We start from the raw sequence: 22,989 nt of genomic DNA on the forward strand, positions 1-22,989 counted from the left end.
ACGTGATAATATTACATTAATAGAACATTAAATATAACATCATTAGTTTCAGTTTGGATTTCCTTGCAACGAAGGTCACACGGACAGAATAGTTTTACAAAAGTTCAGATGAGTCATATATGTGCATGTAGGCACGTCGAAAACATGCGTAAGCATGCGGTTTCAATATTTTTTCAAGATTTGTGTATTTGAACGAACATATGCCTCTCCTGACAGCGCATGACAGGGTTGCAGTTATCCTTTCCTCATAATGTTTGTTTTGTTGGTTAGGAGGAGGACAGTATAACGTGCAACTAGTTTCTTAAGAAGACAGCTGCTCACTTCCAGTCGTAACTAGTTGAAATCACCAGTAACCATTTGGATACATCAGATTGATGAAGGTAATTATAACTTTGGATTATGTAAAATAGTGAGTGAGTGAGTGAGTTGGGTTTCACGCCGCTTTTAACATTATTACAGTTATATCACGGCGTGTCAGCTTAATGTGGGAGGAAAGCCCGAAGTGATGCAGGTCTCAGACGTTTACCACTTCGGTGAAACCCACGAGCACGGGTATGGAGCTGACAAACCTAGAAACATAATCGGGGCGAACCGGGATTCGAACCCACAATCATAGGTTTCTGGCGTGCCCAAGGGACGCAACTCTGTACAGCGAATCGCGGTGCCTTAGACGACTGGGCCACCCGTGCCCCCTTATGTATAATATCATGAGGTTTGTTGCGGGTTTATTCAAGGTACAAATACAGTGAATAAGATGGTGAAAATAAGCTTCTGATTGCTTGGTGACAGAACCTTTTGTGCGTTTGATTTGGGATGATAAAATATATTTCGAAAAGTTTTAAATTTTGAACTCGTGAGTGAGTTTGGATTAATGCCGCTTTGGGGAGTATTTCAGTTATATCACGGCTAGTCAGATTAACGTGAGAGGAAACACGAAGGAATGCATACGTACGGTAACCTCTTTTATGAGTGAGTGAGTGAGTGAGTTTGGTTTTACGCCGCTTTTAGCAATATTCCAGCGATATCACGGCGGGGGACACCAGAAATGGGCTTCACACATTGTACCCATGTCGGGACTCGAACCCGGGTCTTCGGCGTGACGAGCGAACGCTTTAACCACTAGGCTACCCGACCGCCCCTCTCTTTTATGAAACCCACAGGCAAAGGTAGGAAACTAAACAGGACAAACAGGTATTCGATCCCATGATCATAGTGTTATTATGAAACTGTTTGATAAAACGGTCATAGTTCTGTTACTTGACGTGTCTTACTGTGTTTCTGTATAGAAATATGGCGCCTTTCGGTTCGATATTGCGACACCCGGTGTTCTGTGTGGTAGCGGCCATCTGCATGGTACCCGTCACAGCAGGTTTGTTTTTAACACCAATAATTTATGATAAATGGAGAGTAACGATCATGAATACTTTTTAGTAAACAATGTTTAAAGCTGAAACAAATACAAATATACTGTTCATATTGCCTATTCGAAATATTGCAGATTGCGATATATACTTAAACAATTTGTAGTCATTTCTGGTTTCCGAGCTCAAAAGTTGTATTTTCAACGGAGACCGTTTATAATCTAATGTACTAAGTGTCATTGTTATGATTCTATTAAGAATGTTGCAATTCCATTGATTAAAAAAGTACCAGGTGCCGAAACAATACATTTCAATGTAGACCTCCAAATCATGTCTCGTCTGACTTGTCACATGATCAGTATTGACCCTTCACGTGATGAATATTGACTCGTCTGCTAGAAACAAGATGGCGTCTTGTATACTACCATTTTCCGCTTTGCAGCTAAGTTACTGTAAAGAAACAGATAACGGCTTAATGGCTTCATAAATTTGAAAGTGAATTTCGGTATAACAAAACAACTGATTACTTTTGACAAGGTCATTATGCGAAAAAAAGGAGCCTCGGACCCGACTGATTCGTCGGTCTGACGAGACCCCGGCCGTCGGTCTCGATCCGGTCAGACGATCTCAGGGGTCGGGTCCTCGGGTCCTTGTTTTCGCATATGGACCTATTAAGAGTAATTTTTTGTTTATTGTTTATCACTTTTTGTGAAAGGTTCTTCAGTGTGCTCCTCCTGCACCGGTAACAACGTGACCTGTGCTGACGGTATATGTCTGCCTCGCTGTGTCAATGTGACGTCCTCTGGAGAGTGTCTCATGTGCCGTGATTTCATGTTTCACGGGGTACAGTGTGAAACCCTCTGTCCACACACCTGTCTCAACGCGCGTTGTCAGATGAACAACTCCCATGTTGTTTGCAAAGAGGGATGCGTGGCTGGCAAGAAGGGAGATAACTGTGGTGTTGACTGTCCGCCATCTTGTACACACTGTGTAGGGGATGAATGTATAGGTCCATGTTTGAACCCCCGGTATTTTGGTCCTAAATGTAAAACACCATGTCCCGAGGACTGTAATAGTGGCTGCGATAAAAACACAGGGAAATGCAAACCATGTTCTGTAGGTTACATGGGGGAGCACTGTACCACTGTTTGCCCCTCGGGATGTAAAGATGGGTGTCACCAGGAGACAGGGGCATGTAACAGCTGCATGCCTTGGTACGGTGGGGACTATTGTGACGTTTGTCAGACAGGGTACCGCGGGAAGTACTGTAACATTAATTGCCCAGCCTTATGTACAGCGTGTGAGCGCCATGGGAATAAGTGTATCGGAGCTTGCCTGAATATTTGGAATTACGGTCAATATTGTAATCTCTCATGCCCATCCAACTGTAGAGAGAGGTGCCAGAAGTTGACGGGGGAGTGTGATGGTTGTGTACCGGGGTTTAGAGGCACATATTGTAACGTTACCTGTCCAGTAAACTGCACAGAGTGTACGCGTCTTGCTGATGAGTGTGTGGAACCGTGTACTGACAGCAAGTCCTATGGAGCATCCTGCCAACACCACTGCCCAGTCAACTGCAAGGACGGCTGTTACAGACTGACGGGCGACTGCATCAACTGTAACCCTGGTTACAGAGGGAGATACTGTAAGCTTCCGTGCAGCAATGGAGCATGTAATCCAGGTGAAGTTATTACAGGAGACTGTTTACACCCCTTTGGATTTTCTTTAGAAATGAGTGAGTGAGTGAGTGAGTTGGGTTTAACGCCGCTGTTAACATTATTCCAGTTATATCACGGCATGTCAGCTTAATGTGGGAGGAAAGTCCGAAAGTGATGCAGGTCTAAGACGTTTACCACTTCGGTGAAACCCACGAGCACGGATATGGTGCTGACAAACCTAGAAACATAATTGGGACGAACCGGGATTCGAACCCACAATCATAGGTTTCTGGCGTGCCCAAGGGACGCAACTCTGCACAGCGAATCGCGGCGCCTAAGACGACTGGTCCACCCGTGCCCCCTCTTTAGAAATGGTATATGGTATATGATATTCATGCTTGGTTAAAATGAATGTATTACAGGCAGTAAAGATTAAACGGTATAAACAAATTGGAAATATAATCTTTTTATAGCAATGGCTGCAACGGCGTATTGATGTGAGATCAGGAGTGAAATTATGTAGAATAAGGGGTAATATAGTGGTAAATAAGAACATTGCGAAAAGCATGACAAGTTCTAGCCCATCTAGTTCTTGTCGAGGTTGTTTGATGCTTGATCAGGGTTACGGCATTCGAGGCCTCGGTGGGGCTTTTGGGGACGTGTGGAGGACGCATCGGTGACGAAAATGCTTTTGGCTTGTGCCGTTTGTTACCGTGTTTTTTTTAGGTGTAAAAAATGACTTGCCTTTGCATGTGTTTGTCACTGGTGTCACCGATGGGGCAAGATGCAATCACCTTTTCGCGAACACCTAGTATCACCACTATTTGATAGAGATTCATAAACACATGGTAATGATATAGTAGGAATCGTACAACCAACAAGAGATTTCTATTGAATATGGAGGGGTTGTTGTCGCTTTTAATGTAATTGCAATGGTTCCGTTTGTCATTCTAATTGATGCGAAATATTTCTGAATATATAATCTATATTGAACTTTCAACTAGCGATGATTATGCATTCATATATATCATTTTAGGTGACCCGAGGCTGACTACGAAAGTCGTTGGTGGCGCAGTAGCTGTGGTGGTGCTGCTGGGCTTGTCTATAGCTGGGTCGGTGCTAATGAAGCGTTATAGAAGCCACCATAGGTAGGTATAGGGTCTGTAGTCATATCGTTTAAACATCATTACCTCATTAAAACGGTGTGTCACTTAAAACGATTCAACTGCATCAAATAATCTATACTTTAAACATGTTCATATCAGTGCCCTGCTTATATCACTAACCCGCTTTTCTGAGATCTCACTTTAGATATTATGTCAGGAAAATTTAGAACATACTTTCAATACACATATTTATCACATTGTATAGTTTTACAATGATACATGTTCCATTTAATCGTTATATTATTCCACCCGTGAAGATTCCGGGGAAGAATAGGTCTTCAGCAACCCATGCTTGCCTTAAAAGGTGACTATGCTTGTCGTAAAAGGCGACTAACGGGATCGGGTGGTCAGGCTCGCTGACTTGGTTGATGCATGTAATCGATCCCAATTGCGTGGATCGATGCTCATGACATTAATCACTGGATTGTCTGGTCCAGACTCGATTATTTACAGACCGCCGTCATATAGCTGAAATATTGCTGAGTGCGGCGTTAAACAACCAACCAACCAACCAACCAACGTTATATTATTCCGTTCCTTGACTAGTATTCAGTTGGTTAGATATGTTTGTCTGGTGACTAACTGAAAAGCAGTTGTGAAACAAGTACTGAACACATTCTATGTTTGTATTTGACAGTCGGGTTCCTGCCGCCGCTTGCCGAGCTGAAACAACACGTCGATGCAACTGTGGCGATTACTGGACACACAAATACTGGGAAATAAATGAACAGGACGTGAACTCGGATCAATGTTTAGAGGAAGTAGCTCGGCCCACTTCGCGTTATCCCCATACACTGGCAAGAACAACCCGCGCTGAAAGCAGACCAGAGAAACCGGAACATGAACGACGGGGGTCCAACAAAATAGAGGAACAAAACGCCAACTCTATATCTGTTCCAGGGACTCTCAATATTGAGACATTTCAGGGGTCTAACACTGGGGCAGGATTGACAATGACTGCTTCCTACTGCGAAGCACGTCCTACTGTAATTCATGATGATGATGATGATGATGGCTTGTATCCAATTGATGAGAAAGTATCTTTTCTGAACACTGAAGGCGATCCAATACTTGCCTCAGCCAAAAGTGAAAATGGTATTGATTATTGTCATATGTCACTTGACACCCAAAGGTTGATTAAAAAGACTGATTCGGTCCTATTCATAGAGCAAAACTGTGACATGTCCAAAGTCAACGTCAAATATCTGACCCCAAAGTCCAAACTTAAAACTTAAACCATGGTCGTGTCCGTTTACATTGTACAGAGAGACAATTGAAAATGTATACTTATAATTATAAAATAAAATATAATCACGTCACATACTATTTAATTTTTTTGTCATTTTGTTAATAATTTTACCACGTTGGATACCATGGATACCATGGATAATAAGTATGAGAGAATTGTGTCCTATCTCAAAACATTGCGTTCTATGTGACATTCACCTTTAGTATATCGGCTTATGAAAGAACACAATATATTTGCCTAGAATCTTGGCAACAAGGTTTAAAACATTTTCTCAAAAAGAGAAAAAATGATGCTGCCAGTTTTACCACGAACTTTGGTGTTACATTTGCGAAACAATCAAGAAACACTTCGTTCACAAAGGTTGAGTAGAGGAGTGGAAATATCACGTTATATTTCCCTTGTGACAGAATGCTTTGCATAGCTACGACATGCTATGCTAGTTCACGCAAAGAGAACAAGAAACATTTTGCCACTAATAGTCTCTGTGCAAAGTGGTCAGGTCACACACCAGGCGGAGTTAGGCAACGTTGGTTGCGGAGAGTAGTTGGATGGGTGACCGTGTTCGGCGCCTGTGACGCCTGCATGGGTGTCTATCCTGCCTCACATTGAAGCACATGTAGCATACAGGTGGCTTTGTTCGAAATACGCCCATGTTTTCCCAGCAGCGAATGGGTACCCGGTAGGATGACAACCGGCGGCTTGGGTTTGTTTTGTTTTGTTTGTTTGTTTGTTGTTTAACGCCGCACTCAGCAATATTCCAGCTATATGACGGCGGTCTGTAAATAATCGAGTCTGGACCAGACAATCCAGCGATTGATAACATGAGCATCGATCCACGCAATCGGGATCGATGACATGCATTAACCAAGTCAGCGAGCCTGACCACCCGTTCCCGATCCCGATCCCGTTAGTCGCCTTTCGCCAAGCATGGGTTGCTGAAAACCTATTCTACCCTGGATCTTTACGGGCCCAGCTTGGGTTGGACTCTCGCCAGGGAGCTGAGAATGAAAATCGAATGCACCGTAATCCAATGGCCGCGGTGAAAGTGTGCCCTTAAGCTTTGAGCAAGAAAAATCCGTAATACAAATGGAATATTATTATAGCAAAGTTTGATATAATAATATACACCTCTATATGCACACTGAATTTCATATTCACTGCATATATACTTTCTGTAAAAGAAGAAACATTGCTCTCGATTATTATGCACTACAACACATGAGTGTCCAAGAAGCGGTATCATACTGGTTTTAACCGATGTCACATGTAACTGATAAATGTAAAAAGTAAAACACGACAAAAATAAATTGTCCTTTAACATTTTTTGAATAATTTACAAAGAACCTTGACGTGGAATTAATCATGTTACTATAAGTTACTGTTCTTTTTAATTAAACCATAATGAAGAGAACTTATGGATGTCAACTTCTTTATTATGATCATAATAAATAATTATTATCATAATAAAGAACTTGACATCCATAAATTCTCTTCCTTATTAAATCACTTCTGAATGCCTTTCAAAGACTGAATTAAACCATGCGACAGGGTAATACTATGAAAGACGGGTATATTATCTGCATGACTGATGGCGAGGGATGTACCCGAATATCAGTGACACATATAGATAAAGACCTTATTGCAATTTTTTCAGTAGCCATTATATATTTCAAAGTAAACTCACGAAAGTACTTCAGTATCTTAAACAGTGCATAGTGAAATAACACAAGAAACAGGGAAGAAATTAACCCAATAACCGGACACGATGTTTTTTAGAACAGTCTTTTAAAACTTACCATGCATATATTTATGGCTTTGATTTGCATAATTAGCTTAATATTATTCACACAACATGATGTTGAGGCCAGCACTAACACGTGTTATGTACATCGATTACAGAATTTATTTTCTGGTATATGATTAATCACCATGTATGTATGAATATGAAACATGAATGAAAACATTGAAACAGAAACATGCGGTGGCTATTTTCGTAATGACGAGGTTAGTCCACCCTCTTACTTAAATTATTTTTAAATCAGGAAATCAATTGAAAAAGATTCTTGTGTCTAATGTTAGTTACCACACAGTTGAAAGTTGCTTGTATGCATATTTAAAAGTACACGAAGTCAGCTTGATTTTGTAAATGAGCGTGGCACTTGGCATTGCTCGTTTCAAGATGTCCATATTATTTCTTCACCCCTTCATTTAACATGTATGTATATGTTTCTTGAAGAAGTGTTTTGTGTGTAGGCCTATCGTATTCATTCCTTATATTTTATGTTAACTTAAAAAAAATAGTTTTATTGATTTTTTCGATACATACCATAGAGATACCAATTAATACTTGAACAAAGCATTAACGACAGCTAGCTGTATCTACCATGAATATAATTGGAAGCTGAAGTACATATATGGCAACAAGTAATTCAAGTGAGTGAGTGAGTGAGTGAGTATGGTTTTACGCCGCTTTTAGCGATATTCCAGCAATACCACGGCGAACATGACGAGCGAACGCTTTAACCACTAGGCTACCCGAACGCCCCAGTAATTCAAGAATGTGAACAGATGTTGGCGGATTACAACGTCATGGATCTAGACTACTCGGCTTATAAATAATTTCATTTCATCTTCCTCGTCATTAGTTTCACGACCGTTTCATAAGCCCGTATGTAGCACTTACAGGACCTGGTGCACAAGATAAGCTTCATGTCAGCCATGCTGGTTATAATGAAGCTGCTGCTTTTCGTAACAGGTAAGTACTTTGATGCAAAAAAGTAAACCAGATATGATTGACTCGTTTATTGCTTTGCATTTACGGCAAACCCCTTACAATACTGAAACTGTTATTCTTCCGTGTTTGCTGGTATAAGAAGGCCACAGCAAGTTGATGACTTCTCCGGAGTCTCCTCGTCGCCTATCTAAAATACCCCTTAATTCCTCAGATGATAATTTCTACCTTGCTGGTAGAAAGGGTAAGTGTTTCATAACATCTTCCCTTCCCTTACCCGTGAATATGTTTTGTGACATAAATCGTAACATTCATCATTACACCTGTCTTGTAATTTCCTTCGAACCGTGAAGATCCGGGGTAGAATAGGTCTTCAGCAACCCATGCTTGCCGTAAAAGGTGACTAACGGGATCGGGTGGTCAGGCTCGCTGACTTGGTTGATGCATGTCATTGATCCCAATTGCGTGGATCGATGCTCATGATATTACTCACTGGATTGTCTGGTCCAGACTCGATTATTTACAGACCGCTGTCATGTAAGCTGAAATATTGCTGAGAGCGGCGTTAAACAACAAAACCCAGAAGGATATTTGTAACTGCAACGTGAACGAAACAAGAGAGTTTGGGATAACACCAACTTAAAATTAGTACTACTGAATGATCGTGAGAAATGGGCTTCACACATTATACCCGTGTGGAAATCGAGCCCGGGATTTCGACGTGACGACAGACGCTTTTACCACTAGGCTACCCCACCGCCCCTGTTATCAGAGTGAAGGAGTTGTATAAACTGAGTATATCAAGGAATACATGTTTCTTATTCTTTGAGTTGGAGTTCTAATGAAGTTATGTTTCTCACTGCAGCAATAGCTGTTTCGTCGAGTAAACCTTGTACCAACTGTGACGGTAACAACGTGACCTGTGTCGACGGCGTGTGTCTACCTCGCTGTGTCAGTGGAGAGTGTCTACACTGTCGGGACTCCAGGTTCTATGGTAAACACTGTGAACAGGACTGTCCAGACACCTGTGTCAACTCTCGCTGTCAGATGGACGACACCCGTGTTGTGTGTACAGAGGGATGTGTGGCCGGCAAGAAGGGAGATAACTGTGGAGTGAACTGTGATGCCGCGTGTTCGCAGTGTGAACGTTATGGCAAGGACTGTACGGGACGTTGTCAGGACCCTCGATACTACGGTCCCCTGTGTAGGACAGCTTGTCCTTCCAGCTGTCGAGGTAGATGTGATAAAGACACAGGGGAGTGTGACAAATGTGATTCAGGCTACAACGGAAGGTACAATATAAGTACATAAAACTGTATCTTCTTTTGAATAGTATTTCATACACACACACACACACACACACACACACACACACACACACACACACACACACACACACACACATATAAATATATATATATATGTGTGTATATATATATATATATATATATATATTATCGTTGATCAAATATGCGGCATTCATTCTACAAAAGATAAAATATAAAAAAATATATATGGAAAATGCTTGACGTAAAAGGCGCTAACGGGATCGGGTGGTCAGGCTCGCTGACTTGATTGATGCATGTCATCGTATCCCAATTGCGTGGATCGATTCTCATGATGTCTATCATTGTATTGTCTGGTCTCGAGTATTTCCAGACCGCCGCCATATAGCTGGAATATTGCTGAGTGCGGCGTTAACCAACAAACAAAGCAAAGGAAACGCATATGGAATACGTCATATGATAACTTATTTAGTTCTATATTTAACGTTATCGTTTACAAAATTAAATTTGTTGGAAGTTACTAAACTGTCAAATTCATCTGTCAGTAGTGAAGAGATGTGTCTGAGATGCGGACCCCAGTTCCTCTACTGTGACGGACAGTGCTTCCAGTGCATTGGCGACAACTGCCACAACTCTCCCTGTGGGACACGTAACTAGTTTATTTTATTGCAAATATCATGGTAAACTTTATTATTAGATCGTTTATACGGAATAACAAAGTAATGTTTATTGAAACTCATCATAAGCTTCATGTTTATGTTCTTATAAATTATATACCTGATTTTACAATCATATTTAAGAATGTCGTTGTCAAAGTTGATCAATTACTGAACAACTAGTTACAAAGACGACGAAACAATTTCCAACATTTTGTACAAATTTAAATATTTTGTCAATAATGCATTGTGAATTCCATGTATGAATCTCTCTCTCCACCCTCTTTGTCTTCGCTGGCTCAAGAAAAGTTACACTAAAATGTATATAATGTTTCTGTCATGTATATTGTTCTTTATGCAGGACACACATATCACATCCTACAAGTTGTATCGGGAATCCTCGCAGTGATTGTACTTATTGGGTCAGCCTGTGTTGTGGTAAATCTAGCCAGACGAAAGACCAGATGTCGAAAGAGGTAATAATTTATGTCTAATGATAAATGTTAACAAATACAAATTTGTGTTAATCGAGAGTTATCTAACCCTTTCCCTACCTCGAATAATAACTAAGTTTTAAAAGCATCTTACAGTCTTACAGTTGAAAAGGCTTGTCCAAAGACTTGTCTCCATTCGTTGAGACTCATACTCCGTCCTGATGACCATCACAATATCAAACGAAGAGGAGAGTAGGGGACGTACTGGGGACAGAAGTTGGCTGACACTGTGGCTAGCCGACACACTTGTGTCTAAACCTTGGTAATACCTCTTTGTTATATAACCAATCTAACTGTACAATTAAGAGTGTGAACCTTTTGTTTTACAGAAAGACCACCCAGTCCGGGGAAGAGGCCACAGACGGGAGAGATGTCTCGAAGAGCGATGGCAGTGGTCATTGGGCTCACAAGTACTGGGAAATACACGATAAAGCCACAGATACCGATTCGTATGTAAGCATTTTGTCTTTAAATGGACTAACATGTACAGTGACCAGTGTTAATGAAAGCGACGTCACGAGGAAGCAAAAGTCCACTGGTCAAGAGTCCCCATCTGTGTCAACTGACCCAGCCGCCGTGCAGTCTGATTCGGACAAAACAAGACATCACTGGGAAAAGGAAACTATGGACGGCTGTTTCAAGCATGGTGGACTGAATATGAATCCAGAGTCGAACCTGACTGCAGAAGGTCCACTTGATACTACGTCTGGAGGTCGAGCAATCCAAAAACCGTATTTGTGGAAGTCATCGTCACTTTCCGACTTGGTTGAATCAAGGAAGACATTGGTCCAAAATAGATGTAATGTTAGTCTTAACTGCCTATCATCAAACACACAACAATTGATCAGGAAGACCAATTCAATTATTTTAATAGAGCGAAACTGTGACTTGTCTCAAGTGTATGTGAGATATCTCACACCTGGGAAGGTTGACATCCAGCCTGAAAACAGACCTTAATAATGATGTATAAACCTTGTTGAATACGTTATTGATGTTTGTACAAAAAATAATGGTAGATATATTGGTATTCCTGTTTGGAGAGTTGATGGATCATCCTGGGTCACAAACAAAATACGGACATATCTGAACTGTTGAATCATTCCATTCTAAGATCTCGCCTCCTGATTTGTTTTGATGACTGGAAGAGTTCTTCTATTATTGTCTTCCGCAATGACTTGTACACTTGCCTGTGCCTTTACAACTACATTCAGGATGTTATGACACATGATTATATGTCTGAATAAAACATGGACTACCGTCACTGAAACATTTGTGTTATGATTGGTTGGTTGGTTGGTTTGTTGTTTAACGCCGCACTCAGCAATATTCCAGCTATATGACGGCGGTCTGTAAATAATCGAGTCTGGACCAGACAATCCAGTGATTAATATCATGAGCATCGATCCACGCAATTGGGATCGATGACATGCATCAACCAAGTCAGCGAGCCTGACCACCCGATACCGCATAGTCGCCTTTTACGGCAAGCATGGGTTGCTGAAGATCTATTCTACCCCGGCTCTTCACGGGTCTTGTGTTATGAACATACTGTTTAGCCTAAGAAGTATAACAAAATGACCGACCACTTTCGTTCATGTTTGAAGTTTGCTCAACGGGATTCGACATATATAGAAGCACTTCTGATACAATCACCATGCTGTAATCACCTTTGCAAAATGTCCTCAGTGATTCCTGACAACCCCAAGAAGGATGCAGTTGCAAACATCATGGACAATCTTGCTTCTTCCATGAATTTTTCACTTTATACATTGGCAGCAATATTGCATCTAATGACAAAATGATTTAGGTAAACACAAATAACATGGTACATATCAAGTTCACTTATTTTGGTCGCCTTTGCAGGTGTATATTTGCTGGGAACATTATTCAAGTTGTTGTTTAGTTGTTTAACGCCGCACTCGGCAATATTTCAGATTTATGCAGCGGTCTGTAAATAATCGAGTCGGGACCAGACAATACAGTGATTGACATCATCGATCTAAAGCAATAGGGATACGAGCCTGACCACCCGTTCCCGTTAGTCGCCTCTAAACATGGTTTGTTGAAGAGCTATTCTAATCCGGATCTTTACGGATCATGTTTTAAGTACACATACTAATTGATTAAATATACATTCAGTGATATGTCGACAACTGCATGATTACTATTTCTTCTCTAAATCGTTTGTTTTATTATTGGGGGCAATTATATAACACACAAGAACCTGAAACCTAACCCACTTGTATGCATGATAAATGTCATGTCAAAGCATACATTGAAGGCATAAATATTTGCTATGCAAGAGGTTTCGTGAGGTAAGGGAAACTGAAATATTTCCTAGTATTCATATTTACTTGTTATCGTAAGCTAAGGAAATTATTGTATTCAATCCAAGGAAAACAATAAACTGTTTACATTTTTAACACTCACTGGCTTTGTTTTGCTTTTGGTTTGGTTTGTTGTTTAACGCCGCACTCAACAATATTCCAGCTATATGACGGCGGTATGTAAATAATCGAGTCTGGACCAGACAATCCAGTGATTAATATCATGAGCATCGATCCACGCAATTGAGATCGATGACATGTATCAACCAAGGCGGCGAGCCTGACCACCCGATCCCGTTCGTCGCCTTTTACGACAAGCATAGTCACCTTTTACGGCAAGCATGGGTTGCTGAAGACCTATTCTATCCCGGAATCTTCACGGGTCACATGTAGGCTGGAGTTAACTGTATCACTGTTAGAAAATGCTTTATGCCATAAAAATGGTCATTATTTGTTTGTTTGATGTTTAACGCCGTAGTCAGCAATATTCCAGCCAAATGACGGATGTCTGTAAATAATCGAATCTGGACCAGGCAATCCCGTGATTGACATCATAAGATTCCATCTATGCAATAAGAATACGATGACATGCATCAACCAAGTCAGCGAACCTGACAGCCCAATCCCGTTAGTCGCCTCTTACGACAAGCATAGTCGCCTTTTACGGGTTGCAGGGGTTGCTGAAGACATATTCTCTCCCGGATCTTCACGGGTCTGGTTAATCTCTTGCAATGACATTATATATTATGCAACCGCCAATTGACAGTGTATACAATAACGAAGTAATGCTTCACATTAAAATTATATCCCCGTTCTCTGAAAAAAGACCCTGAAAAAAATAACCCGCCATCCGTTCAGTGTACCTTCTGGGTTCTAAGACATCTTTGTTGTCACGCGATGCCGCGCCTATGATATCTTTTGTATTCATGGGGTACAATTGTGTTTTCTGTAGACACACTCATGTTTAACCTATCCACAGTAAAGCATTTAACTAACATTCATCTATATGCCTTTAACCCTAATTCAATAACCTTGTCCATTATGTATTTTACACCTCTCAGAAAACAATTCGCAAGAGTTGGATTATTGCACAGATGATTAAAGAAACCAAGAAAATAATTAATAGTACCATACATCATGGATACTATGAGCCAGCGTTTGTGACGACCACAGAAGGAAATAATATGCAGCTTGTGCTTTTAGAATACAGTAAAATACGGTTATAACGAACTCAAGGGACCACTAATTTTAATTCGTTATATCCGTAGTTCGTTATAAGCAAATGTACGGAATATACACAGCAAAAGGACAGGACCAAAAACACAGTTCGTTATATCCGCCAGATCGTTATAAGCGTGTTCGTTATAAACGTAGTTTACTGTACTGCAAAACAAATACGAAGGAAGGTTTTATGTTGACTACAATAGTTAATGTTATTCTGCATAAGTGTTAACCTGAGGGTCGACATTATTATCTTCTTCCTTAAACCTCTATGAAACACATGCTATGGTGTGTCAAGGACAGGAGTATTACAGGTTCATTTGTGCATTTTACAGGATCGTGTTTGTCCCAAGAGGTAGGTCAGTCCTTTTCATACTTGCATTCACATATACGTTGGGATTGTCCTCTAGACCTACGCATGAGTTAGTGAGTGAGTGGGAATGGTGTCACTTGAATTTAATTTGAGGCGAACTCAGGTCTTCCTGTCGTACGAAAGCTTTTCGTCACCCTAAGTGGGCGATATATAACTGATTGACAGACATAACTGCGAAGATTGCACGTGAATGTCGTATGAGGTTGTCTCATTACAGTTTGATGAAGTGACATTACAGTTTAACTATTTTTTATTTGCATTTACATAATCATTTTCATTTGCTATTCGGCCGAAAATATGAAGTGTAGGTCGAACATCGCTGTTTAACATTAGGTGAGGTGAGAGGAAATGAGGTTTAACGTCGCGTCCAAGATTATTGCACTTATATAGCGACGAGCATGTACGCGTGTGTGTTTGTGTGGCTGCTTGTACTAGTCCGGACTGATGCCGATTTATAGTGCTAGCTCACTGAGATACCATGCCGCAGTTTAACATGAATACCCCACTCAGACACAGTATACTGACTCCGAGCCGACCAGTCCTTGTTGTATACCTTTAATGCCGAGCGCCAGACAGGGTAACAACAAGTACCATCTTTTAACGTCTCTTGGTATGACGCGGCCGGGGATCGGACCCCTGACCTTCCGCTCTCCGGGCGGACGCTATACCACTAGACCACGGAGGCGGTCTCTGTTTCACATAAGGGTTATACTACCAAGGTATATCAAGGATTGAATGCTACTGTTATTAGTTCATATGTATACTCATCAATTAATGCCATTTGAGATGAGTATCATAACCGTCAACATGTTGATGAAGTGATGCAGTAATGACCTATTTACCCACTCGTTCTGTTAATCACATCGGTCCGGAAATGTGTCATGCTCATGTAAATTGCCCAATTTGTAATCAACCACAGACCCCATAACAAGTTGGTAGTAGACAATACAATGACTTCCTATTTTCACTGTAGACTATGGACTATGGAATCTGGCATATAATAATGCTATTCTGTACTCAATGAGGTAAGGTGAGGTGAAATGGGGTTTAACGTCGCGTCCAAGATTATTGCACAATATATAGCGACGTGCATGCACGTGTGTGTATGTGTGTGTGGCTGAACTAGTCCGGACCGTTGCCGATTTATAGTGCTAGCTCACTGAGATACCATGCCGCAGTTTAACATGAATACCCCACTCAGACACAGTATACTGACTACGAGCCGACCAGTCCTTGTTTTAGCCCCTAAAGGTAACAGGGTAACAACAAGTACCATCTTTTAACGTCTTTTGGTATGACGCGGTCGGGGATCGAACCCCGGACCTTCCGCTCTCCGGGCGGACGCTCTACCACTAGACCACGGAGGCGGTCCTGTACTCAATGAAAATGCAAAAAGAGCACATACGCACTATGAAACAAATAATAACTGACTTCCCCTCAACTGGTTAAGATATGCATTTCTAATATAAGAATACACACTGCTACAACTAAAGAGAAAGGTATCAGGTGGGCTTGTGTGGAGCCTGTGTTGAAACGCTTGGTTCATACGATTTGACCTTTCAGTTTCCGTATGACGGGGACCCGCTGACCACAAGGTGAATCTGATGTGCACAGAGCTTCATGAAGGTCAGTCAATATTCATATTTTATTTTGCCAGTAAAGCCTATTGATTCGTTTTGGATGGAAAATTATTGTTAATATTTAGTCGTATTTGTCTGACATTATCCATTGAGATGAACATATTTTGCACTGCATGCAAATATCAAAAGTTAACCTACAGATACTCCTATCAAGAGGTTGTCAAAGGGGAGTGGGGACGAAAGTGTTGAGAATCTTGAATCTTCACATAGCTTCTTTATATTTATTTATAGAAGTAATATATGTTTAATTATGGCTATTTAATGTGTACATTGTAATATCGCCCGAACATCAGGTAAGACCGTCCAGGAACGCTTTCATACGTACAAAGGGACATTACTCCGTGTATCCATGAGTACTTTGTCCTGACAATGATAAATCCAACGGTTGCACGGCGAACAATGCAGTCCATTATGTAAGAACCGTTTGTATCCACAAGTGACTATCTCTACTCTTCAAAAATTGTAGGTTTGCACTGTTCATAGTCCCATGACAGACTCTGTACGAAAGTACTGTTTAGAATGTTAACGACACATGTTAAACCGAGAGTGAATGTAGAACACTACCATACGGTATCCAATTTGAGTTAGTTTTACACATATATATGTGTCTTCTCTCTTCCATGTTTCAGCTTAAAAGTGCAATTTAAGACATGAAGCTTTACTATGTACCCGCATCAGCCTATGAATAATACCAGGGCCGTCACACAATGGCTTATCTGATGGCGTTCAGTTTGCTTCTTCTTCTAAAATCAGGTTTGTGATGTTTGTGACTTCTGGTATTTCTATTGTTATAGGGTAAGCCGTGTAAGGAGGCTTACCTTTTGCTGCATCTGTTGTTAAGGGTAGGTGTGAGAATGCAAGTAATCATTTTACATCACATCTCACAGGGTTTGTAAATATTTTTAAATCTAGTGTTAATACCTCACAAAAGAAGTGAAATAGTATTAGTATTAAATAGTACAAATCAGTTCAACTATTAAACATGCAAGCAATCACATATATCAATATGATACATGATATTATTAAATAACAAGATATAGACCATCTATCAAAAAAATTTAGATCACCTTTCAGAAGATCATTGGAACTTGCAGTACCTGTTTCCTATGTGATGCCCAGCAGGATTTACGTCATCACCCTTGTTACTGGGTAGCTCTAGATAATATCAGCCATAAATGAGATGTCATTCAACTTCAAATAACACTGCCTTTTAGGGGTAGGGTGTACCTTATGCACAAGTCTTAATGTTACATAATATTAATAGGAACATCCACACCTGTATTACATTCTTACATCTTTTTTTAATACAGTCACATCTTCAGGTGCAGGTTGCACCATTTGCGACGGAAACAACTCCACCTGCGTCGACGGTGAGTGTCTACCTCGCTGCATCAACCTGACATCATCTGGAGAGTGTCTGCAGTGTCGAGATTCCAGGTTTCATGGAGAACAGTGTAAAAACATGTGTCCAGACACATGTATCAACTCTCGCTGTCAGATAAATAACTCTCGTGTTGTGTGCACAGAGGGATGCGTGGCTGGCAAAAAGGGAGATAACTGTGGTGTGAACTGTTCTTCAGCCTGTACACAGTGTGAACGTTATGGTGATGGTTGTACAGGACAGTGTTCCAACAGCCGCTACTATGGACTAAACTGTCGGAAGTCATGCCCCTCCAACTGCAGAGAGGGGTGTGATAAAGAAACTGGGGAGTGTGACAGTTGTGAAGAGGGGTACAGAGGGAAGTACTGTAAGGAAGACTGCCCCATCAGCTGTGTCGGTGGATGTGAGAAAGACACCGGGCATTGCGACAGCTGTGAGCGAGGTAACAGAGGGAAGTTCTGTAACGGTACCTGCAAGTCTGGACTATGTAAATCAGGTAAAAAAGATGAGTAATTATTTCAAAAATTTCTACGACCAGGAATAACAGAACCAATTTTGTTATTGTAGGTAACTGATCGTTTCTGATTACACTTATACTGACTATGAAATCACAGTGCCGAAATGATTGTATCATATCATTACACCCACGAATATCAATTTTTTATCGAACATGTTTGGTCCTATTCCAGTACCCACCCAGCCCCCCGCCCGCCACCCCCAGCCATGAATGGGTACCCGATAGGGTGAGATGGTAATTGTGACTGTCAACCAAAAAAGAGCAGGGAGAATGGATTGTATACTCCCTAGGGCGTTGAAAATGCAAATTGAGAGCACACTGATCAATAGCCAGGATAATAATAATGTAGCGCCATTATTATTATAATTATTATTAATAATATTTTTATTATAATTATTATCATCATCATCATCATCATCATCATCATTATTATTATTATTATTATTATTTTGAGTAAAATGATATCTTACTGTGACCATCCACAGGTGGGTGCGTTGAAGACATGGTTGAATGCAGTAAATGCCGGCGAGGAGTGAGGGGGAAGTACTGCAATGCCTTCTGTCCCTCTACATGTACACATTGTGAACGTTACGGAGTTGAATGTACAGGACAGTGCTCAGAATCTCAATACTACGGCCTCTCATGTCAGTTTCCATGCCCAGCCCACTGTACTGGAGGGTGTGACAGCGACACGGGGAAGTGTACCAACTGTTTAGCAGGTTACAGAGGAGAGTTCTGCAATGTAACCTGTCCCTCAAACTGTTCCCAATGTCAACGGTTTGGTGACGTGTGTCTCGGACCTTGTCCACACAATGAACATTATGGGGAGGACTGCTCGACTCCATGTCCTGTAGGATGTGCTGGATGCAATAAGGTCACAGGGATTTGTCTCAGCTGTGCATCCCTCTTCAAGAGAACCTACTGTAACGAGCTCTGCACAAAGTGCAATGGCGCAGATTGCCATACAACGCCATGTGTCAGCCGTAACACAGGTACGTATAGGAAGTGAGACTGTATGTATGTTTAATTCGGTTTATACTACAGTGTATTCAAGTAGTCTTGTTTATACATCTATTGGTGTGTGATTCAGTGAGTGAGTGAGCATGGTTTTACGACACTTTTAGCAATATTCCAATATCACGTCGGGGGACACCAGAAATGGGCTTCACACATTGTATCCATGTTGGGAATCGAACCTAGGTCTTCAGCGTGACGAGCGGACGCTTTAACTACTAGGCTATCCCACCGCCCCTCTATTGGTACTATGCGTTACGCCGTGTTGACGTTTATCTGAAAAATAATTTGTTTATTGTTTAACGCTAAACAATTTTCCAGCTACAAGACGGTGGTCTGTAAATAATCGAGTCTGGACAAGACAATCCAGTATTTGATATCATGAGCATCGATCAACGCAATTGCTTGAAAATAGTATATGACTATTTATTCACTCTTCAATATTTATGTCCATAGGAGATCAATAGATGGTATTGTTTCTCCATGTATATAGTTTTACTGAACAAGACAACTCTTGGTGTGCAATCCATGCAGGTTTTATTTTTTCCAGAAGATGCTCATCTTACCCTCAAGATCATATGTGGTCTACTTGCTGTCCTGGCGCTGATGTGCGGGGCATTTGCTGGGATGAGGCACATGAAAATTAGACGAGAAAGGTAAAACTCGAACTATTTCATCTTTAATGCCAATATTACAAGTAAAATAGTCTTCTCAGTTTAATTGTCAGGGGCGGTCGGGTCGGGTAGCCTAGTGGTTAAAGCGTTAGCTCGTCACGCCGAAGACCCGGGTTCGAATCCCGACATGGGTACAAGGTGTGAAGCCCATTTCTGGTGTCCCCCGCCGTGATATTGCTGGAATATTGCTAAAAGCGGCGTAAAACCAAACTCACTCACTCACTCACTAATTGTCGATGCTTGGACAATATATTTTTTCTGGTATGATGTGAAGCATTAATTCCAACCTCAGTTTTTGAAGGTGGGAATAAAGGCTTCACATCATAGTCCGAAACAAATATATAATCCAAGCATCGACAATTGCTATAAAGCCCACAACAAGTAATGATCGATGACGTCCTTGACCATTTTCTTTTCATTAGCAGTGGTTTACAATTGCACTGAAAGGCTGCTAGGAATGATATATTTATGCCTTAATGACCTTGTGTTGTAGAACCATCTTCTCATCACCCCAGCATTATGATAATCAGCCCCATGGTTCTAATGGCCCAAGGCAGAGTGACGGTGATTACTGGACCAAGAAGTACTGGGAAATATATGACAACGACATGGATTCCGATCAGTCTGTAAAACGGTCTACTGCAAAACAGTCTAATGGAGCACCGCAAGAACTAGTCAGTAGACGCACAGCACCACTCAATCGAGGGAGTTCCTCCGACCTCCGCCATGAGGACTCGGCATTACTAAACAACCTAGACTCGAATTGTAGTTATGAAGGTTACGAATGTGTGTTGGCTGGACCAGAAGAGGCTGATGGTGGTGGGGACTATACAAATATACACGGAAAGGACGCGATGACTCCACAGATATCTGCCTCTGGGGAATGTTCTTCCTCAAGTTCTGACATATCCGAAGCCTGCTTACCGTCAGACGCGCAATTGATCAAAAAGACGGATTCTATAATATTCATTGAACAAAACTGTGACTTAGCTAGTGTGAGTGTCAGTTATCTTTCCCCTGACAATGCCGATGCAGAAGAAGAATGTTAATGTGATGCTACTATATTCATACAATGAATATGTTTTCGCAAAACTAGTACTATCAAGATAGCATGATTTTTGTTTGAGTTATGTAAATACTATTTTTCGATAAAATGTTACAATTGTGAGTCATATCAATATTACATTTCTTACAAATCAACAAGATGTACTCAAAATAATGATTTACATTTAATTTGATGTGTTTGTTTCATTGAATATATTTCAAAAGCGATTCGATATCCTGTAAATATCAGATACCCTTAATGTTTATGTACACATGGAGAAGCGTTGTTAGATATCGATTACACGTCTAATGGTAATCATTGTGGTAAGTTGCCTTTAAAAATAGCAACGAAATGCCCAGGTTCTTGTTATGAACACATGGACTACTGTAACTAGTGTTCGGAAAGGCAACGCACCGAACGATATGTAAATAAAATGATTACAGCTTCAGTTGTCGTTTCCTTGTGGTTATATCAACACATGTCAACACGGACATTGTGGATACACGAGCCGGGACTTTGTAAATATTGAAGGGTGCTTTCCATACAAAAGGGATATAAACATCACTGAAGACATTCTTCACTTAAACAACCCCCCCCCCCCCCCCCCCCTCCCCCTCCCCCATGTGTCTAAATGTTACGAATAAAACGACATACCGACCGACGATTTATGAAGTGAATTACATATTTTTAGGATATTGTCGCACAACGGCAATGAGTTGAGGTGAGGTGAGGTGAAATTGGGCTTAAATGAGGCAGTTTGGTTTAACGCCGCTTTTAACAGTATCCAAGTCATACCACGGCTTGTCAGCTTAATGTGGGAGGCAAGCCCTAAGTGATGCAGGTCTCAGACGTTTGGTGAAAACCACGACCACAGGTCTGGTGCTGACAAACCAAGAAACATTATCGGGTCGAACCGGGATTCGAACCCGCGACTATAGTTTTCTGGCATGTCTACTGGTACTAGTCCGTACTTGTGCCGGTTTTATAGTGCCAACCCACTGTGATACCATGCCGGAATTCAACACGGATACCCCACTCAGACACAGTATACTGACTCCGAGCCGACCAGTCCTTGTTTTATCCCCTTAATCCCGAGCGACATGCATGGTAACGACAAGTACCATCTTTTGACGTCTTTTGATATGAAGCGGCCGGGGATCGAAACACCGACCGTTCCCTCTCTCGCTAAACGTTCTTTCCACTCGACCATAGAGGTGGTCTGGTACAACGGACTCTTATAATTACAGAAATTGTTTTTTGTGGTCAAGGTTGAATCTTTGATGATGACCCCATATTAGATACACATACACGGACGACATTAACACACAATGGGGTTGTAATGAAATCATGTTATTTAATATAATAATCATATACCTGTCAATGATATTGGCATTTTGCATGTGAGACAAAGCCACCATGGAGACGGTCCGACCACAGGGGTGTTATAAATATAACCAGTTCCATATTACACCTCCTCCCGGGCTGATATGGCTTGTCAAAGCATTTTGAATGGGCGATCGATATCAGCCGGGCAGTAAGAAATTGGAGTTACCTCCCTTAGTACGTCGTCTGCACGGCTAGTTTTCCAGTGGCAATGCTTCTAAACAAAGTGAAAATGTATTGCATCTACTTGCAAATAGATACATTTTACAATTTGATGTTATGGAATATGATAGAAGGATTATTAAATGGCAGTTGTCAAATTAAACCCGGTTCAACCCTCGACCCTCATGTCGGCCCTTAGGCTTTGGCCCTCGGGCTGAAATGAGAGTCTCAGACTGGTGTGGGGCATGATATGAAAACTGCCATATAATACCCTGTGAGGAACAACTAATAATCACACTGTTATAACAATGGTAGAGGCTTTCATAAGTAAATTTCTTCATTTATATTCTCTGTTGCTTCTCTTCGTAGAATGAAACATATTGCTAAAAGCGGCGTAAAACATACTCACTAATATTTGTAGAATGAAACACAAGCTATTCTTCCAAAAAACCATGTTTAAAATACATATTATATTCAATGTTCAACACAATAACAGCTTCTTTATATTTACACGCTGGCATCTGCTTTGTTTACTGAATCATGATGATTCTCTGTCGTAGTTTTGTTAGTTCAATCTTATCGCGAGTGATTCAGAGAAATGCATCATTATTGTAACGCCGGTGAAAAAACGTACTCTAGATATCCCATTTC

At 41.0% G+C, this 22,989-nt stretch overlaps 3 protein-coding genes across 5 annotated transcripts; all 3 read left to right on the forward strand.

Annotated features, from left to right (window-relative positions):
- Positions 1–126: 126 nt before the first annotated feature.
- Positions 127–5,494, forward strand: LOC124153072 (multiple epidermal growth factor-like domains protein 10). Of its 2 annotated transcripts, none has more exons than XM_046526208.2 (5): positions 127–380; positions 1,287–1,369; positions 2,077–3,042; positions 4,056–4,167; positions 4,823–5,494. In XM_046526208.2, exons 2-5 carry the CDS (start codon positions 1,291–1,293, stop codon positions 5,418–5,420), a joined length of 1,755 nt encoding a protein of 584 aa, XP_046382164.2. In that variant the 5' UTR covers positions 127–380; positions 1,287–1,290; the 3' UTR covers positions 5,421–5,494. The 2 variants fall into 2 exon arrangements, with proteins under 2 accessions (XP_046382164.2, XP_048255978.1); XM_048400021.1 differs by having other exon boundaries at positions 2,086–3,042.
- Positions 5,495–8,143: 2,649 nt separating this feature from the next.
- LOC124153040 lies at positions 8,144–11,862 on the forward strand. The gene is made up of 5 exons (XM_046526149.2): positions 8,144–8,189; positions 9,031–9,457; positions 9,997–10,100; positions 10,469–10,583; positions 10,931–11,862. Exons 1-5 carry the CDS (start codon positions 8,144–8,146, stop codon positions 11,556–11,558), a joined length of 1,320 nt encoding a protein of 439 aa, XP_046382105.2. The 3' UTR covers positions 11,559–11,862.
- Positions 11,863–14,466: 2,604 nt separating this feature from the next.
- On the forward strand, positions 14,467–21,241 carry LOC124153071 (scavenger receptor class F member 2-like). Of its 2 annotated transcripts, XM_048400029.1 has the most exons (7): positions 14,467–14,504; positions 16,086–16,148; positions 16,792–16,915; positions 17,473–18,039; positions 18,546–19,052; positions 19,625–19,730; positions 20,242–21,241. In XM_048400029.1, exons 3-7 carry the CDS (start codon positions 16,870–16,872, stop codon positions 20,795–20,797), a joined length of 1,782 nt encoding a protein of 593 aa, XP_048255986.1. In that variant the 5' UTR covers positions 14,467–14,504; positions 16,086–16,148; positions 16,792–16,869; the 3' UTR covers positions 20,798–21,241. The 2 variants fall into 2 exon arrangements, with proteins under 2 accessions (XP_048255986.1, XP_048255987.1); XM_048400030.1 differs by lacking the exon at positions 14,467–14,504 and having other exon boundaries at positions 15,947–16,148; positions 19,628–19,730.
- Positions 21,242–22,989: the final 1,748 nt, after the last annotated feature.

Source organism: Haliotis rufescens, unplaced genomic scaffold (genome assembly GCF_023055435.1).
Source record: "Haliotis rufescens isolate VD_foot unplaced genomic scaffold, xgHalRufe1.0.p SCAF_2, whole genome shotgun sequence".
NCBI classification, from domain to species: Eukaryota; Metazoa; Mollusca; class Gastropoda; order Lepetellida; family Haliotidae; genus Haliotis; species Haliotis rufescens.

Excerpts from the sequence above, each read along its gene's own strand:
- LOC124153072 (XM_046526208.2), top strand. The coding sequence starts at position 1,291 with ATGGCGCCTTTCGGTTCGATATTGCGACACCCGGTGTTCTGTGTGGTA. Across the intron at positions 1,370-2,076 it reads CATGGTACCCGTCACAGCAG|GTTCTTCAGTGTGCTCCTCC; the intron begins GTTTGTTTTTAA and ends TTTTTGTGAAAG. Across the intron at positions 3,043-4,055 it reads CAATGGAGCATGTAATCCAG|GTGACCCGAGGCTGACTACG; the intron begins GTGAAGTTATTA and ends ATATCATTTTAG.
- LOC124153071 (XM_048400029.1), top strand. The coding sequence starts at position 16,870 with ATGGCTTATCTGATGGCGTTCAGTTTGCTTCTTCTTCTAAAATCAG. Across the intron at positions 19,053-19,624 it reads ATGTGTCAGCCGTAACACAG|AAGATGCTCATCTTACCCTC; the intron begins GTACGTATAGGA and ends TATTTTTTCCAG. Across the intron at positions 19,731-20,241 it reads ATGAAAATTAGACGAGAAAG|AACCATCTTCTCATCACCCC; the intron begins GTAAAACTCGAA and ends CTTGTGTTGTAG.
- LOC124153040 (XM_046526149.2), top strand. The coding sequence starts at position 8,144 with ATGTCAGCCATGCTGGTTATAATGAAGCTGCTGCTTTTCGTAACAG. Across the intron at positions 8,190-9,030 it reads GCTGCTGCTTTTCGTAACAG|CAATAGCTGTTTCGTCGAGT; the intron begins GTAAGTACTTTG and ends TTCTCACTGCAG. Across the intron at positions 10,584-10,930 it reads AAGACCAGATGTCGAAAGAG|AAAGACCACCCAGTCCGGGG; the intron begins GTAATAATTTAT and ends TTTGTTTTACAG.